At 36.6% G+C, this 19,115-nt stretch overlaps 1 protein-coding gene across 7 annotated transcripts in view; it reads left to right on the plus strand.

Moving 5' to 3' along the window:
• Nucleotides 1–19,115, plus strand: part of SCAF11 (SR-related CTD associated factor 11) — a 47,458-nt gene that overhangs the window by 5,674 nt on the left and 22,669 nt on the right. For 6 of the 7 annotated variants that reach the window (XM_048300673.1, XM_048300676.1, XM_048300670.1 and 3 more), the window contains 2 exons: nucleotides 10,084–10,159; nucleotides 10,999–11,153. In XM_048300673.1, the coding sequence (XP_048156630.1) occupies nucleotides 10,099–10,159; nucleotides 10,999–11,153 (216 nt within the window). In that variant the 5' untranslated portion in view covers nucleotides 10,084–10,098. Of the gene's footprint in view, nucleotides 1–505; nucleotides 531–10,083; nucleotides 10,160–10,998; nucleotides 11,154–19,115 lie in introns of those variants that run through there. The other variant, XM_048300675.1, reaches the window with a different exon arrangement.

The following is a 19,115-nucleotide window of genomic DNA, read 5'->3' on the forward strand; positions in this document are numbered from 1 at the left end:
GTACAAAATACAGTAATGATGCTTAAAATTAATGTAGTAGTCATAAATCCTTTGCAAACTCTCTTTTTTCACAAATACAGCACTTCTTTTTGTTCAGGTTTTGCAAAAGGTTAGTGTAGCTTTGCAAAAGCTTTTTTGCAAAAGCTTTGACCTGAGCTTATGAAATGCTGTTATTCAAAGCCAGAAGGAGCCTGATGACTGTATTTTTGACACCATAGCTTTCATCTAGTATATATTTTTTTAAAGTATATGCCTCAGAGAGGCAAAATGTACTTTTAAATGGGTATGTTATTTTCTTTCTTTTGTTTGTTTTTGACTCAATGTCTGTATATTTTACATGTAATCTGAATTTTCTTTTTGCAGAAATACAATTTTTTTAAATGATGAACATGTCATATCACTAAACCCTTGATTTGATGCTTCAAATGAAAGAACGGCATGCTTTTAATAGAGGACTCAAGTTCAGGGTATTTTTATCAACCCTGTGTCTATGATTCTATGCAATCTTCAGTAGTCCATTTTTTTTCCATGTAAGTTAAACCATAAAGTTATAGGGGAGCCTGTGTATTACATAAATTTTTTTAGAAGAATGTCATTCATTTTGCAATGGTTTAACATTCAGAAGTTTAAAAATATGACTACTATGGTTTAGGTAAAAGAAAAATTAGTGGTAGTTTGTAGTTGTACAATTGCATGCTCTTTCTTCCTTTGCTGCATTCGTCCTTTTTGTCTACAGCTCAGGATGCTTTTCTAATCACCTACTACTCTTGTTCTGTTGCCCCATTACTTTTTGCATCTTAAATGTGTTTCTTGCCCCTGAGCTTTTCATTTGAGCTCAGTCTTACTCCATCGGTTTTGCCAATCATTTTTCCTTCCACTGTTAAGAGGTCTTGGCCTTCTCTGCTTCTGTCTTTGCAAGGTCTTCTGGTTCAGCTCCTGCATCCCTGATGGTTAAGTCTGGGTATTTGGGTGTGATTAGGATGGTATTAAGACAAATAAAGATGGTCTTTCTAGTTTCTTTAGCATCAGAGAGATGACTGTAACAAGTCCTGCTGTGTTGCCATAGCACTGGCTGAAGTATGCTCATTCATCTTGTGGGAATGTTGCATGTGCTGTGTAGCAGTGGGATAGGAACTTTAAATTATTTGTGTATGCTAAACACAGACCAAGTTTATCGGGGGAAAAATTAAATGCAATGATTTGGAGAGATTTATTGACTAAATGCAAACTCTTTCCCCCCAAATCTGTGACATGGCTGTATTTGGAAGGGTTACTTGTGTGAAAAGCATGTTCTTACTCTTTGTGACCTGCTGCCAAATATCTTTGCATGAAAATACTAGTGCTTCCAAGTGGCTAGAAAAAAGTACTTTTAAAAAAACCTCTGTTCTTGGAAATAGCTGAGCCATTTTTGCTGACTTTGGTATGTAATGCTATCCCTTTCAGCTGCAAAAGTATGCATGGGACTAAGAGCCTGAGCAGCAGAAGGCAAGGTCCTGAGTTTATGCTGATTCGATTTAGTTGCTTGAACCATGTGCACCATGACAATAGTACCTAATCCCTAATGAGTTCCTGTTGTTTGTAAATCTCAATTTCACCCAGTTTAGTCACAGACTACTTAGAAGGAACACCTAAGTGCTGAATTGCATATTTTGCGACAGAATGTTGTGTACACTATATTCTCTTTCATATTTCTTTGTATTATAGCAATTACTACAGTATTTCAGTGTTTTATTACCAGTATATGAAATGATGTGACTTAGCCAGTGGCAAACACATGTTTTTCTGCAGGGGTGGTTGTGGTGTTGTGCTTTTTCTGTTGAGAGTCTTATCATACGCATGCATGCACAGGAGAAACAGCAGCACAGTGCATATTGCCTTCTGTTGAAAATACTGATTTGGAAAGAAAAATAAGGTGGACTTTTAATTTCTGTGAATACACATTTCAGCACCTTGTATCAGTCTTTAGGTTTTATTCATCCTGTCTTCTGTATAAATGAAGCTGTTTTTTCCCAAGGGACTTAACTACAGCTCCAATGAATGTTTCCTCCTTATGGCTGTTGTGAGCCCAGCTGTGTACTTCTGTAAAGATTATGTCTGGGTTAGTCTTATATAATATATAAGATACAGAGCATTTTTGGAAAGCAGTCTTATCAGTGCAGACTTACTGAGGAGCTACCCTGCAAAATTAGTTAGGCATGTAGAGAAGCTGTATGGCATTGCCCTCTCTGTTTTTGCATTGTCAAGAGCTGACAGAAGCTTGAGTAACATAGTTTGTCCTCTAGCAGAGTAGGAAGGGTTTTTCTCACAGATTTGAGAAGTGTCACTAGAAAGTCAGCTGGGACACAAGCATGACTTTAAGTTACAGGTTAAACTGATCAGCTGAGAACATATACTTTGAATCAAATGAAACTGCACTGTGACAACTAACTCCCCTAAGTGCCTTTTTTTTTGTTTTTATTCTGTTCCTTGCTGATTAGCAAGATTAGCTTTATCTAGTTTTTGGTCTGTGAATTGAATTTACTTAAACACAGGGCCATCTTAGTTGTCAGTGGTCACCCTGAAACATACTGATAGTATAGAGGTGCCACTTAGCTATACTTTGGCATGTAATGTCACATGGTCTGAGTTAATCTCACATCTGCTGTCAGATACTGAAAATCCTGTGGGATAATTGATTTACATTGACTTGTGGAGAAATCTGTTGAAGTACACAGTTTACTCTCACCTTTAAAATGAGTTCAGGAGAGATCGTAAAGTTCTGCTATCTATCCTGGTGGAACAAAGTGTTTTATAGTAGACATGCAGAAAGATGAGAAATGAAATTTGCCTCCTGTAGTTAATTACCCATCCGTGCCAGTAAAGTAACTAGTTCAGTACCATACTCAGAACTACTAAATGCTGTGCAAGCTTGTAATCAGTTTTCCTTCACCTCTTCATGAGCTTCCTCAGGAAATGAGGCTCCATCTTGTATGATAGGGTGGTGAGAACTGATGAATATAGGGAAAACCTCTTCAATGTGTTTTTGACTAAGATAATTAATATCTATTTGATGCTTCAGCTGTTTTGGTCAAATGTCATACCTGGAAGTATCGGTTTTTATATGGAATGTCCCAGTAGTTATGTGGATGCTTCTGAGTCTGGGCAAATCGGCCCTTCCATGTGTGTCATCTTTGTGGGGAAGGAGGGGTGATACAACAGTATTCCACAAACGTTGGTGCCTACTGTTGTTTTAGGTTAGTTACTGCTTAAGGATGATTAAATGGCATGCTCTTTTGGATGGTTTCTTCAGATGAGAAGGATGGGATTTGGAATTTTGCTGAAGACTGTTAGCTTTATTACCAGTTAAATTTTTGACTGTCACTTTGTTACTGCTTGTTTTCCAAGCTAATAGCTCTTCTGTAACCTACGTCCTTATTTTTCTTTGTTACTAGCTAAAAATTAATGAGAGCTAATTACTTGTGGAGGGGAAGGACTTGAAGGTTGGGAGACTGGGAGGCCAGCTGCATGGCTGGGATCCTGATGTTGAATGGATGCTTCTCCCATGCTTGAGTTTCTCAGTATAGAGAGAGATAGGAAGTTCCTTAATAGGTTCCTGTTGGTGATAGTAACTTTGTTGATACCTGTTGGGTAGTAAATCTGTTGCGGTTTAGGTTTCTTACAGCTTTGGTAAGTTTGTACTAAAGAGCGTTATATGGTCTCCATGCTGTTGCTAGAGATATAAACAGCAAAGCGCAAGTTTTGGAATGTAAGTATGTTGCCCTTTTTTTTCAAGTTGGTAATCTGTCTAGGTCTATATTGTAGTGACGCTTTTTGGATAGTGACTTTTCTAAGTAGAGCTAGAACTTGGTTATTCACCCTTAGGTATCTGAATAACTATGATGAGTAAAGTATTCTTCATTTAGTAATTGTAGCATGCTAAAGCAACTTGGGGATCATCATAAGTTGTCAAGGCACAGATACGTGAAGTGGTACTGCTGACATTGCTAGGTTGCCTTTTTATACAGTAAACAGAAGTGTTTTGCTTGCTAAACTCTGGAGTTCAATCTTATTTGTAGCAGCACTTCAACACCCAACATTCTGTAAAAGAACTGGTGTCTCCCACAGTTTATAGAATATTCTCAAATATGTGAGGTCTTCTTAAATGGTGTGTCTTACTACTCTTATGTTTTGCCTAAGTCTTGCAGGTGCTCTTTTGTTATACTTCATTGAGGAACACTGCCTATTCCACTGTTTTAAAAAGAGAGGATCTGTATTGCAGGTTTTGAGACAGTTTATAAGCATTATGTACAGGAAGGAGATTACCTTGTGTGTGTGTCCACTGTAAGGTTCTAAGTATTCCTTAAAACTCTTGACTTTCTGGATGGTCAGACAGGTTACTAAATGATAATCATTGCATCTGAGTCACTGCAGCAGTTCTCAGGCACATTTTGATGGAGTTGTGCCTGCCTTCCCTGCTAAGGAGGCAGTTATGGTGTTGTCCTGTCCAGTGCTGACTGGACACGAGTGTTGAGTGTTTGCAGCTGCTCTTCACGTTGTTATTGTTGAGTAGGCCACAAAAATGAAAGCAATGATTCTAGCAGGGGCATAGCTGTAGCCACAGCATCTGCAATTGAAATGTACATGTCAGTGTCTTGCTGCTAGATTGTGAAAAAAGAAATCCTGAGGAAAATATCCACTGTGTTGCTTTGGGTAGGGTGGGTTTTTTTGGGTTCTTTTATGTAGGGAAGGGAAAGAGCAACAGACAGCAGTGTACTGTTTAGTATGGTATAGTTCTAGCCATTTGGCTTTGGTAGTTTTCTCCTGTGACTTTACCTTGCATTTTCATGGACCTGGCAGCAAATCTAGGTACTGCTGTATCCTTGAAGGGGGTGCAGTTTGACAACAAAGTCCGAGCTGTTCTTGCACCTCACCACTGCCAAAAGGGGCAATGCCCTTTTTATGTGTTCCCTCCCTCATTCTGTCTCTTGCAATGTCTTTGGACACCTGTGGCACTTCGTGAGTCTGCTCACCATCACTAGGGGTGAGAAACATAGCTGCTCCTTTTGGTGGGAGCAAGCTCTTAGACTAGCTCAGCTCTCTTGGGTAATTGCATCCTTAGAGGGTCTGGAAAGAGTCTTTAAATCAGCAGTGTCTCCTTGCCTGAATAGCAGTGATTCTTTCCAAGACACTGGATCTACATGAATAGGCTTAAACCACCTATAGAAAAAGATTTCTCTCTTTATTCCCCAAGGCTTAGCACTGTTCTTTTCCTTCTCTTTGTTGGTTCTATTGCATTTGATTTGGGAATGCAGACAAGGTGCAATTTGAGCTTACAAAGAGTAAAGATCCTCTTTAAAAGCCTGCTTTTGAGTGTCACCGTTGGTTCTACTCTCAGTAATGTGCTGGGGCAAGAGATTTTACTGCACAAAGGAGACAATCCAGGATAAGTGCTTCCAGATTCTCAGTGTAGCCCTCATTTATTGAAGGGCAAACAGCATTACTCAACTGTCACTTGAAGCAAGTCTACCTTCCAGGCTCTTCTGACAAATCAGAAGTTTTTCCAAATAAAAAATAAAACAACTGTGAAGGTTCTTGATGTACTTTGACAAATACCCAGTAGTGTGGGTTTTTTTCTATTCTTTTTCTTGGTGTATGTGTTGTGTTAGACATAGTGATACAAGTAGGTCAAAAGCTCTTCAAATATTTAACTGCAATTGCAAATTATAAGTGTTTTCTCAGCTCATCTCTTAGACAGCACAGAAGTTCTGGCAAAATGTTTCAAAATTCTTATCAGCAGCTGGACATTTTACCAGTAATGGTCCAGAGATTATGATGAGCCCATATGAGGAACTTCAGTGGATACATGTTCTGTCATTAACTACTAAAACTGCAATAACAAAACCCAAAACCAACAAAAATCTGTTTTTGTGAATGTGACTAGTTGTTGAGACCTGTTTTCTTTAAAAACACATTTGCTGAAGGAGCAGCTTAAACCTCGTTCCCAGGTTTCTTAATGACCATGAAAATGCATAGGGAGAAACAGAGTCCTACCTATTACTGCCCAAATTTTTGATGGGAGTAAAAGGTGTTATTGTTGTTCATTAAGCACATAAACTCCTTGTACTAAATATATGTCTGGCTGTTGTTTCACAATTGAAACTGATTGTTTCTTGAGTTATTAAAAAATCAAACCACAACTAAGAGTCCCCCAAATCCTTTTTAAAATAAAATGTTTTTAATAGAAACAGAACAGTCAAAATAAGTTGCTACTCATTAATACTCTGAGTATTAATGCAACATCTGTCTAAGAAGCTGAAAGTTCGATTACAAATGTTTTCTGAGTTAAATCTGTTGCAGAAATGAGTAAGCTGTCTTGGACATAATTTTGCACTTTCTCATTGGAGACCGTGTTGCGTGTGTTCTTGGTTTCCATCCTTCTTTTCAGTTGAACTGAGGTACTTCTGTGTAGATGAGTCTCTAGACTGTTATTGTGTTGGAGGAAGAGTGTATTTAGTTGTTGCATTTTATTTACAGGGTATAAAGAATACTTGTAAAGACTTTGTCTTGTATTTAGTCAAAAAGGAGGCATGTGCTAATTTCATGTGTCACTTATAATTAGGCTTCTGTAATTTTTTAACCCAATGATCTTTCTATGTCTATTTAATTTTAAGATTTTAACATAATAGATTCATTAAGAAATTCAGAGACCTGACTTTGAACAGACCAAGTCTTTTCTTTCCACACAATGAATTAGAGTTGAAATACGTCTGTATTTTTAGATTGTGAGTTGTATGAAGTAGTTTTTGTGAGTCACACTTGTACTTTTGTGATATAGGAAATAGTTTAGTGTGTGCATGGCACTTAGTCTGCTTTATGGAGTTGTTGAAGTACTTCATGAATCTGTGTTCCTCAAATGGACAGTGACAAATCTATTACCACAATATACAGTCAACTCTCTAAGCACTTTTGTTGGCAGATGCATTCCTTGAAAACAAGAACAGGAATTTAATTTCCTTGGAAGAATAGCCTGGAAACTTAAACATTTAATTATTTTAAGAGAACAGGGAGATGGGGTAGTGTTGTGTACCTGTGCTAATGTCTCTGGTCACCGTTCTCAATTTAATATACTAGAATACCCTTGTCTTTATCTCAAATATTAAATAAATTAAGATATTTCTCTTAGAAAGTAATTCCATTGAGAATGTACAAGCACCAGGAAAGTACCATCTCAGCTGTAATGCTATGCTGTCTTTAGGCATTTTTAGGAAGCATTGCATCTGTAGAATTTGGAGAGGGGTGACTTTTTTTTATTGTCAGCATGAACATAGTATAGTGCTTGTCGCTGTCTTGTCACATTTTGGGACAAATAAGTATTCTGTTTTCTATGCTGTCTGCTCTTTCTAAACCACCAGGTTCTCTTTTCCTAACTCTGCTCTTAATTTTATAAATTTAGTAACAGTCCAATGTTAACTCTTCTGCTATTCTAATGCTTGTCATGCCCCTTTTAAAGGAGTGGAGAAAACAGTCTTTCCAAAGTTAATTTGTTAAAGAGTGTGTAAATTTTGATGGTATCTTTTATTTTATTTGTAAATATTTCAGTAGTATTAAATTCCTCTGCTGTGGTGTGTGAAATGCAACGTGAACCTGACAAAGTCGTGCTGTGCAAAGTGATCTGCGAAATGCATTGGCAGCACTCAGCATCTGTTTAAATAATAGGCTTGTGGGAAGAATGGGTTAACACCACATAAATGTTTTCAGTTGCTGCACATCTTGGATTTACTGATATTCTGTCAGAATTTTAGGATCTCTGGTTTTCTGATTATTGGAAGTGTGTCAGAGTTACTGGGATGTCTGTGTCTAGAAAGAGTACAATGGAGTAAAAGGTTACTTTTTCTGAGGAAAAACAAACCTGAAGAGCTTCTGTGTTCTAAAATCTGCTTTAGTGAATTCAAGACCTCTATTATAATAAGTGTGAACTCAAAAACTGCTCCTTAATTTGGTATCTAGATTGTGTCTATTGAAATAATTTTCTGTGGATGTATGCAGAGTACAGAATTCTTGATCTTGTCTTGAAACTGACTCAGCTATAAGGTGTCCTGGGGCTTGTAGGGTTGAGAGATGTTTGAGTACAGCTTGTGGAATTTTCTGCTTCTGTAAAGCATTGCTGAGGTTTTAAGATGTAGAGGAGAGGGGATGTTCCTATGTTTTATGTATAAAAGCATCTGTACCACACACTACTGCATGATTTACACTTTCTGGGGCCAAAGCCACTTGTGCAAATCAGAGTAAAAGCAACAGACCACAATCTCCTAAATTCAAATATGGTTTTGGTGGTCTTACCTGCCCTAATTTTGTGCAGATTTTGCTTGTTGAAGGCATTAAATTTTAAAGGAGCAAGTTGACTTTGGCTGGATTTCCTTTTGCTTAGTTTGCAAAAGGTGGAGGTCGGGGCAGTGGTTGTTCTGCCAGCAGAACTTGCATGTAGCTTACAGCATTGGCTGCAATTCGGTCTGTGTTATTATTAGTGCTGGTAACCAGCCTGATGCCATGTATCCTAATGATATCTTTTGAAGTAATTTTTGATATAAAAATGCAATAGTGTAGGGGGAAAATCCCTTAAAGCTAGGCTTTTCTTTCCTTGTCCCTTCGCATTCCCCTACCGTCAGTTGGACTGATTCCTGTGTTCCCTTTGGGGAATTAAAAAGTAATTTCTAATAGGAATATTGAAGCTGTTTTGAATTCTAATTGCAGATTTTTAATTAGTTTCACAGTTTTGACCATTTCTTTAGCAAACTGTCTGTGTTTTGAGACTCACAGATCTGAGTCCTGATTTCTTGGATTGCCTAAGAAAATGAGAAGCATGTGTGATGGGAATGTGCAGCAGAGTTGCTTTTCTCAGTGTAAAGAAATGATCATTAAGACACTTCCTGCTGCCAAGATGAAGCAATAAAGACTTGATCAGAAAAAAGTTTGGGGAAGCAAATTCTGTCTCTCCCTCTTCTGGATGTCTTGGGGGTAACATATTGCAGTTTCTAAGTGAAAGAGGAGGAAGTTTAGTTGAGGAGTGTGATTGTGGCATTTTCAGTTGTCCCACTGCTTTGTCTAGCAAAGGTGCTGAAGTGTGAGAGTAGACCTCAGTTGGTTTGCTTCAGGTTTGAATGCTTAAGTGGCAGATCTTGGTAATCTCAGATTTTTTCTATCTCTTCTGAAGTTTTAATTTGTCCTTTTAAATACTAATAATTTTTAAAGCTTCATATAGTTTTGAAGAAACCTGTTGTTCCCTCTAGGGCTTGGGTTGGAGCTTTAGGTGTGTACAACATCTCTGCTGTGACTACAGGAGTTTGAAACGCAGGAGATTCAGTCCTTGGCATAGATACTCTTTTTTTAATGTGTGTTTCATTCTACACGTATTAAGTAAGCCTCCAAAGAACATATCCTTGCTATTTCTTATGCAAGGAAAAATTCTTTCAACCTTTACGATGTGGATCACTAGGATGTACTTTATCTGTGATACCTCCTTTGCAAAGCAGTTTGAAAGTGCACCCCCATTCATGATACTCCTCTGCACCTGTGCTTGTCACCTGTCCCTTTTTTGATACAAATTTCTCTGCATTTTTTACTGAGTGCAAATAGTTTGAATTATTTCTTTCTTTTGTCATACAAATATAAGCAGCTTTCATTGTTCTCACTTTCCACTACTATGGTGACTCTAGGTTTGTAAAGCAACCAAGTCTTCTGGTGCTTATGCATTTAAAGTTTGTTGCTTCAGCCATTTGCATAGGGCAGTTTGCAGGTGTTAGTTACTGCAGGTTTGCATGGAAACTTTGCAATACATTTAATTTTTACAAATAAAAGCACCAGCGGTTGTCTTAAAACACTGCAAAAACTTTGCATCCGTTGAACCAAAGCAAATTTTGAAATTGGAAACATGAGTTGCTAGATTAGCAATAATGATACTTATAAATTGCAAACAGACTGTAAGGGATCTCTTAACTTCTAATATCATGCATTTCTACTCTACATAGTTATAGTGAAATGGAGAATACTCATTAATTTTTTTATTTTCAAGTTGCAATCTAAATGAACTGCTTCTGTGTTTTCCAGATTACATTTTGTAAGATGAAGAACAGAAAGCAATGTATTCAAGATAGTGAGGATCAAACGCATGAAGGCATGGAAGGTAAAGTTTGTGTGTGTGAAAATACTGAAGCATATTATTCAGGTCCAAGCTGTGGAGGTCTGATTTTTTTCATTTGTTCTCTCAATTAGTATGCAGCTTGTTTTGAAAGAAGTTGTGTAAACATAACCTCTATCTCATAACATTTGACTTTGGCCAGTGAGGTCCCCAAATAATTTCCTGTCTCTTCTCTTGTTTTCACTTGTTAACTTCTAGTAGCAAAACAAAAATGTTGATAGCAATTGCTATTCAGAGAAAATTATTAATTCAGAGTAAAATTTCTTGAAGAAGAGTTCATACATTTTTGTATTCTGAAAACACTTTCTAACTCTAACAAAATTGGGAGTACTCTTTATTTAATGTACATCATTAGGTAAATATTTGAAGATACTCAGATTAAGATAATTCTAAGAAAAACTAAAGTAAAGGTAGATCATGTGTATAGAAGATAATGAATATACAATGTGATGGTGTAATTTGTGTCATGGAGGGAGTGCAAATACAGAAGGAGAAAGGAGAGTAATGTCTAAATGACTACATAACCAATAGGAAACACTGATGCCTGCTTTATTGAAATATCCCTGTAATTAACTTCCCTTTGTTTTAATGGCAAATACTAGTACAATAGTCTATGAAATAAGTTGCATAGCTTTTTTCACCTGAAACACAATTTTCTGTAGTTACAAGTAAGTTGAATTCAAGTTTTCAGGTCTAATGCAGCCAAGAAGCTGGCCAGAGAAGCACTTGAAAATGTATCTTCGTACTTCTTTCTTATTCAAATCTAGAAGGACTTTGTTTCAAAAACTGTCAAAACTTCTAAGTTTCAGTGTTAATAATACCAGGTGAAGAAAACGAGGAAAGCTGTTCCTGTTCTACTTTATTGTATGATGGCAACACGTGCCCCATCTGTCTGAACTGCCTTCTAGAACAAGAGATTGCGTTTCCTGAGAGCTGCAGTCATATCTTCTGCATGACTTGTATTCTTAAATGGGCTGAGGTAAGACTGAGCACCAAGGTGTGTATTTATTTTTCAGTGAAATCTATTACATCTAATACCTACAGATATTTTTAAAGAAAGTTACAGATTTTGGCTTCGCACGGAAGTGTTCAATGACCAATTTGTAAATAGATTTTGGAAAACTTTCTTCTTAATGTGATAAAGTATTTTGTGTTTTCTTTCACTAGACAATCTTACTCTAGTAACTTAATGGTTACTAGAGATTAGGGATAAGTAAACAGATTGGTGTTGGAAGATCAGACAGTATTACGTACATGCTATAATATTGCATTTTTATTAGCTTAATCTTACTTTGTGATAGCCCTTAGGCTGTTTGTCATAGTGTCAGCTCAGGGCTGGTACCAATATGTATTCATGTTAGTCTACAAAATGAGTGATACAACCTTCGTTTTCTAACTGTAAAGAGAATTCAGCTAAGAGCTTTACTGCTGGTCTGAGAAAAAATACATTTTAATGATGGCTGTTGTTTGTTTTATGTCGATAACTTTGTAGATAGTTCTGGGACCTTAAAGTAAAATGACTTGTTGAACAAATCCTTGGCGACCTTGTCCTATTTAGCCCCTTTTCCCTCACCTATGTCATGCAATCATTGCATTAAGTCTGTGTCTATACCTTTCCTGTAACTTTCAATTATCAGTATAAACCACCAAATTAATATTGCTTTGTACTGGGATGAGTGGGGGTTGCTGCCTTTTGTCCCGCTTCTGTGCACTTGAATTAGTTTCTCATTTTAGTGAGACCACTGTTTGATTTCTTTGCATTATCATTCTTTTGAAGTAAATGATGATTTTGGTTGCAGTATTCCCTTTAGAAGGTTGTTATCACTTGTAAGTATGTATATATGTAATATGCTTATTCTTGCCATATTTTTAACTTAATTTTTGTGCTTTTTATTACTGAAGGCCAATGGTAACACAATTTTCTGAAGAATTTGTATGAAATTCAGAGCATTAAAGAAAGTTTATTACATGAAAGTTGGTTTAGATTTACAAACCAGATAATAAACAAAGTTTCCTGTTGCCAGATTTTCTGTTTCGCATTTGATTCATTGGAGCAATTTTATTTGTAAGGAAGAGGAAATTCTCACCTGCAATTTTACCCTGAGTGACTTAGCTGGTTGCTATAATGACAGCTGAAAAGCATTAAAGTGACATTCACAGGGAAGCAGTACAGTATATTTATTGGCTTGCTGCTGGATTTGAGTTTGTTCACATTGTCTAACAGATGCTTTTAAGCCCAATGAGGAAGAGAAATTTTCTTGTTCTAAAGGGGCAGATGAATGATATGACATTTTTCTTGTCACGTCAATTTTATTTTTTGTGGTCTGAAGTGCTGTTCAAATAGAATAAAAGGAACTTCTCTTAAGAGTTGACAGGTAAAGTAGATGCAATTCCATAAAAAAAGATGTTGGGGGTGTTTCTAAAGCTACATAAGGCTGCTGCTGCTGCTTTTCATTAGTGACATCAGATAGGTAAAACCAGCCAGACTTCCTTTCCTGGAAAGGCCTGTTGAGTTGATGGAACTCCACTGCCTAATCTAGTAGTTTTAATTAAAAGTAAAGTGGCAAAAGAAGTGTTGAAAAGTGGGTGACGGTTCAGAGGCTTCAGCTGTGAGAAGCAGACGTTTTATAGATTGGAATGATAGAAACATATTATAAGCATGTCAGCATTTAAAACATGCTGATGCCATGTGCTTTTTGCCTGTTACTAATATTTAGTAACTGAATGTGTTCTTTTTTGAAAAGTGTTGCATAAGGGTTAGCTTTCTTTGGTTCTTGGTTGATCATAACCATAATTTAAGTCATTCTGAGTAATGAAGATGTAAAAAAGATATAAAAATTAGCTGCTGTTAAAAAAATATACTGCCTAATTCTGGCTAAAGATTGAGTATTTTTTTGGAGTATTAACAAATTGTTTTTAGAAATGGTGTTTACCTCTTTAAGTGCTGGAGAAAAACAAAATTGAGGATAAAATTATTGAATGAAATCTTAAAAAAAAAGAAGACTAGACTAATATTCACATTATTTGACTTGTTCTTTTGTGTATCTTCAGTTGTGTTCCATACACTTAGAGGCTTTGTCAGCAGTCTATCTTCAAGCTGGATATTTCCTTTGTTTTTCTGTGTTGCATCTGGACTTCAAAATATAACAGGAGAAACGACTTCTTTAAACTGTTGTTTTCAAATTGTATGTAATCATTGCTCTCCTTAGAGTTTATGGCTAACTGTGTAGACTCCAATCAAAACCAAGGTAGTTTAGGCAGAGGGTGAGAGTTTTAGTGTTCTTCTTCCTCTTCAATCTATAGGCGATTTTCAACATTGCAGCTTCAGTCAAGTGTCATGTACCAGCAGGTCTTCTGTCTGAGAGCAGCAGCCATAACACTTTGAACATCTTGCTTTTTAAGAAGTGAGAGAGAGAATATAGATTTTAAAAAAGCACTTAAAAGCAATATATAAAAATTGCCTTTAATCCAAAGGCTAAAGAGGGCTAGGAAACTTGCCATGGAACAGGTCTAATACATTAGATCCTGTTGGCTAAATCTGAACATTTAGTTTCAGAATTAAGTAGCTTTACAGTTGAGTCAGTGCTGTATTTTCTTTCCCTTTGAATAAAGGTGTCTTAACTCCTAAAAGAAAATTAAGGGGCAGACCAAGAATCCCCACAAGGGTTAATCTTCAGAGTAACTTTCTAATATGTCCCTTGAATTGTTCTGCTCTCTTTGGCTGTATTAATTGTGGCATTTGAGAGCATTGCTATGCACAAAATTCTGTTGCTTGTGCTGTTAAACTCTTCTGTACTATTATATTGTCAACTTGTATGCCTTTGGCCACACTAATCAGTGCTCTCCCAGTCATTGCTGGGCAGCACTGGGCTGGCAGACTGCTGGGGGCTGTTTTCAGCAGGCACATGAAGATTAACATAAATGTCTGTCATCCTGTGCCAGCTGTCAACCACTTCTGTAAACCAACATGGTGTAATTTACTAATGAAGACTTTCAAGCTTGAGGCTTTGTATTTCAGTGAGTCTGTGCTGGAAGATCATAAAAAGTAAAAGGTGCTAAATCTGGAGCTGAGGTTACTGGACATACCCTTCAGTGGGAATGTTGGAAGGACAGTGTAAATGAAGGGTTGCTTTCAGTATAAAGAACGTCTATGTGATAACATTATTCTGGCCACATTAAAAAAAAAAGGGGCAAGGTGTAACCAACAACAAAAATCCCCTGTCCAGAGTTTTCGAGCACCATCAGTGATGTTGTGTTACACCAAAGGAAGCAATTACGTTAGTGTGTTTCTGTTGTCTGTAATACTATTAGTATATTAAAACTAGTTGGGTAAAAATGAATTTTTAAACCTTTTTTTCTGATAAACTTGTGTTTTGTATTTTCATTGGTAAGCACATGTTTTAGTTTATAATAATTGGTTCTGAAAGCATTTAAGTAAAACTGATGCAAAGAAAAAGTTAACTAGGTTTCTGTGGCAAACATGCACAAAGTTAACACCACCTCAGCTAAGAAACTGCTTTAGCAGCAGTAGTATCTTGCCTGTATGCATTAGAGAAAAATCTCTACCTTTTTTTTCTATTCAAAGAAAACAATCTTGGCAACAATAAATATTTACTTCACTGTAGGCTTTTAAACTTCCTTTCTGTTCTTCAGAGTACTAGTAAATGTACCAGAGATTTCTATCTCTGTCCTTCTATTAATTCCTCTTATGAGCCATCATGAGAGAAGAGTGTTAAAAGATTCAGTGTGTTGTCTGCATTATGACAATGTTTGTGTAACAGACATTGATTTCAGTGACCCTCACCTACCAAGGTTATTTATCTCATAAATAAGATAATGGTCCTGGTTTCCCTCATTAATTTTTCCTCATCTGGAGAATTTGAAAGTGGAGTATGTATAGTCGTAAATTCTCCAAAGCATTGGGGCACATTCATGTAGGGCCCTGTACAGGATCTGTGGCTGACTAAATAAAACTAAGCAGTTGGCACGAAGAGCTGTCTTGCATTATGTTTCTAGTGGATGTTCTTAGGTGTTTTTGTTCATAGCTTTTGATGTTCAGTTCTTAGAGTAGTCGTTGCCTTTGTGCTCATTCAAGGTTTGGATCATTGAGTATGTGGAGTATGCTACTGCACATGTATATTGTTCTGAGGGTAAGGAGAGTTACCTGTATGATAACTGGGATTCTTAATGTGTATTCTTTCTGATTTGGATTCCTTTCTAAAAGATATAGGAACAAATCAGCTTATGTGGCAACGATCTTTGCAGTGATCTGCAGTACAGAGCACTGTGGGCAAGATGAAGATGACACTAATGAACCAAACATAGATTGTGTTCAAAGAAACACAACCTAAAACCCCAAAAATAATAGTGGGAAAAACCTTATTGTTCAAGTGTACCCAAAGTGATCTATACATAGACAGTTCATCTGATAACTGATGTTCAGAAAAACTGTATTAATCAAATTGTTTCAGAAAGTGTAGATTTTAGATACCTTTTTGCAAATTACATGTTTGCTTTGTAGTATACAGTTGTTCTTGGCTATTTCTCTGCTTAAGCAGGGGGGTTGGGCAAGATGACCTTAAGAGGTCTCTTCCATCATCAACCACTTTGTGATTTTGCAAGTACATTCATGTAGCAACTTATGAATGTTAATGCTGTTTAAGTGAAGTGCAAAAGTCTGAGTGGTTTTTGTTTTACTCCGGTTGTTCCAATAATGTCTATACAATGGAACTTAATTTGTCAACACTTTATGGCAATTCTGTATTGGAATTTAAGAGCTAGCCTACTGTGTCATGTAGGTAGAGAGAAGAGAGCTGTTTAGATTTGTAACTAAGTAGTCTGCTGATTCAATGTTAAAACTCTAATTTCTCTTCTTTTGCACTCTGTATTGTTACTATCCATCAGTGATTTTTTCCCCCCCAAAAATACTCTTGTCAGAAATAGTGCTTTCCTAAAGCATAACTATAAAACCATTAAATGTACTTGCTTTTTAAAAGTAGACTGAAAAAAAAAAAAGTAATCGTAAGTTTTTATATGCTTCTAGAAAACAGTGCATTTTCTGATGTCTGCCTACTTTCATCAAAATATGGAGAGGGTTTTTCTCACTACATGTGGTGTAATGGTCTCCCTATTCACTGAAGCTGGAGGTGGAATTGTGGGCTTTTTACTGCACTGTTATTACAAGATGAAGTAAAATATATGGACACTACTTTAACTCAGGTTTAAGCCTGAATTTAATTATGAGAATCTGGTATTATTTGTGTTTAATGGGTTATCTAAGAGTGTAGGATCATGTTTCTTTTTGCATCATCTTTTCAATACAAAATTTGGAGAACAGACTTTATTATGAGCTACTTGAAGAAAAAAAAAATTGGGGGAGGGCTTTACTGCAGCAACTTGAATTCTGTACTTGCATCTTGTTACTACTTGTTATGAAATCTCATAACATGGAACTTGATGAGATGCGGATATCTGTCAAAGTTATTTTATCAGCCAGATATGTTTTGGGGTTAGCTTGCACCTATTTATATAGCTTTCTGAAAATTCCTAGCTGGAATATAGTAACTGCTTCAGCCTTTTGCCTACCTCACTTTGTTCAAAAGCTGTTTGAAGTGATGCAGTTAAAGTAGGGGACAATTGCTCCTTGAGTTTAGAGATCAGAGTTTTGTGTCACTCTAGCAGTTACAGGAATATAGAAATTAAGTTATGCCTGTGGAGCTAAAGTAAGATTTTTCTAGAGAGTCATAAAAACTAAATAAAATACAATAAATTTTCTTTTTTTTGAAATTTGAAAACCAAACACATTGCTCCTGAATAACTTTTCAGGGCTTGCAGATTTTTGTGAATGCTTACGTATTTTATGAAGTGAATTCTTCAGATATCACAGGATGAATGAAAGAATGAATCACTGTGGAGTTATCAGATTTAACATGAAAACTCTCAATAGTTTCACGTGGTGAATAAAACAATCAAAGACATTTTAAAGTGTGCTGAGCTACTAGTCTGTGTTTTTCCAAGGAAAGAACTGTTGGGAAGCAAAGCAGGTCACTAATACCAGAAGTGAGGTTCTAATGTTATTGATGATTACAATAAATACTGCATGTTCTGATTTTTAAAGCTATGCTAAAAGAAGATATTGTATGAATCTGTGGTTCTTCTAAGGTTGTGACATATTTCACATACCTTCTCCCTTGTGTACAATAAAAGTGGTAGCTGCTCCTCAGACTTGTTCCATCTCGGCATCTTCTTTCTTGTTTTAAATGTTTTTCAACAAAAAGTACGGTGTATGTTCACTATTACTTACAAGGCTCCCTGAACAGAAACCTCAGAGGTGTGGGATTACTAACCTGCCTTTGATGAAAGAGGACTCAACACCTTTGCTACTGAACCATGTTCTCAAAAAAGATGAGAGATGAGTTAAAGGCCATCACTCGTCATAATTGCTTCTTGTAGTGAATGTTGACTTTTTTTTTTACTTTTTTTAACTTTAGTCCTTTGTGTAACACAAAAAACTTGTCTTGCTGTTGGGAAAGGGGACAGGGGAAGTTTGGGGGTTTTTCTTCCATTTTAAAGGTTTGTTTTATTTGTTAGCAGACAGGTGAGAGCTGATGCATGTTTAGACAGAAGTAACCTCTAGTTTCCCCTGGGGTACCAAGCAATTGTACTTCACCTGGGGCTGGGGGTGTACATGCAAATGTCCTGAGTTTACTAGAATTTCTCTTGTGATAATGTTGTCAGCTTACAGAAAATGCTAAGGCTACGAAAAGCAACTGAGTAGGAGTGGAAAGAGCATCTGCTGTTTCTGAACATATCTGAACCTAATGGTAGTTTTTGACTCTTCCAGTATGTTTTCCTCCCTCTCTACTACTGTGTATAATTGTATTAAGTTGTTAAACATTTGTCCAGAAGAACTGAATATTGAACATCTTTCTAGTGGAGCAAAAACACTTGTTATTTGGATTGCTGCTAGTAACACTTAGTATTCTATGATACTTTATTACAATGAGTTAATGTAACTTACAGTGACTTAAACTTGGGAAGATAACTTGACATTCATGTGTAAATTTAATGTAGGAAGGGACTGTACTGGATAAACATTTCAGCTAAGGTAGATCGTGAAACAAGAATAAAAATGGCTAAGAAAAATAACTTCATCCTACCTTTTACAATCTGGTATATCTAAGAATGAAACTATGTACCTTGAAGTTTGCAGTGGATTCAGAAGCTAGAGTGCATTACATGCTGTCAAATATCCTGATGGAACATTGCACTACTGTGCTACTGTGGGTTAGCTTACCTTGACTGCAGGACAAAAACTGTCTTCATGATCTGAGTCCTTAGGGAGCTGGCTTAATTACCCAATATGCATTTCTTATCTGGGGCCATGACACTGCAGAGAACAATGGTATCCCCCAAAAGAGGAAGTTTTTAGTTAGGATAAAATACCAGAGCATCAAAGGGTAGGTAATGGCTTTAACTTACATTCTTGTTCAACAGCTTGTTCCTGAAACTACCCCTGGGGTTTTTTTTTTTGTTAGTTGTTGGGTTTGGTTTGTTTTTGTTTTTTTTTTTTTAAATCAGTCTAATTTGGTTTTATCTACTTCAATTGAAATCAGAAGCTCAGAAACTTCCTGAATACTCAGTGTTTGGGGGTTGGTAGGTAAAAAAGAAGTTAAGTACTCTTTGAAATTGAGAAAAGAACAGAATTAACTGGAAAATTAGAAGCCCCAATGAAAAGACAAGAATGAAGTTCACAACTGAATTTTGGGGCAGAGTTCATATGCAGGTTTTTCATAGCTGCTTATGTAGTTCTAGTACTGCATCTTGCTTGCTACAGATCTGTAGCTCTCTGAAGTGCAGAAATTACATGCCTCTTCAGGGCATGCAATTCATATACTGGGTCTTGTTCAGTGAGTGAATTAGGGCTGGAGGCTGGGTGTGT

This window comes from Corvus hawaiiensis, chromosome 4, assembly GCF_020740725.1.
Source record: "Corvus hawaiiensis isolate bCorHaw1 chromosome 4, bCorHaw1.pri.cur, whole genome shotgun sequence".
In the NCBI taxonomy this organism is placed as follows: Eukaryota; Metazoa; Chordata; class Aves; order Passeriformes; family Corvidae; genus Corvus; species Corvus hawaiiensis.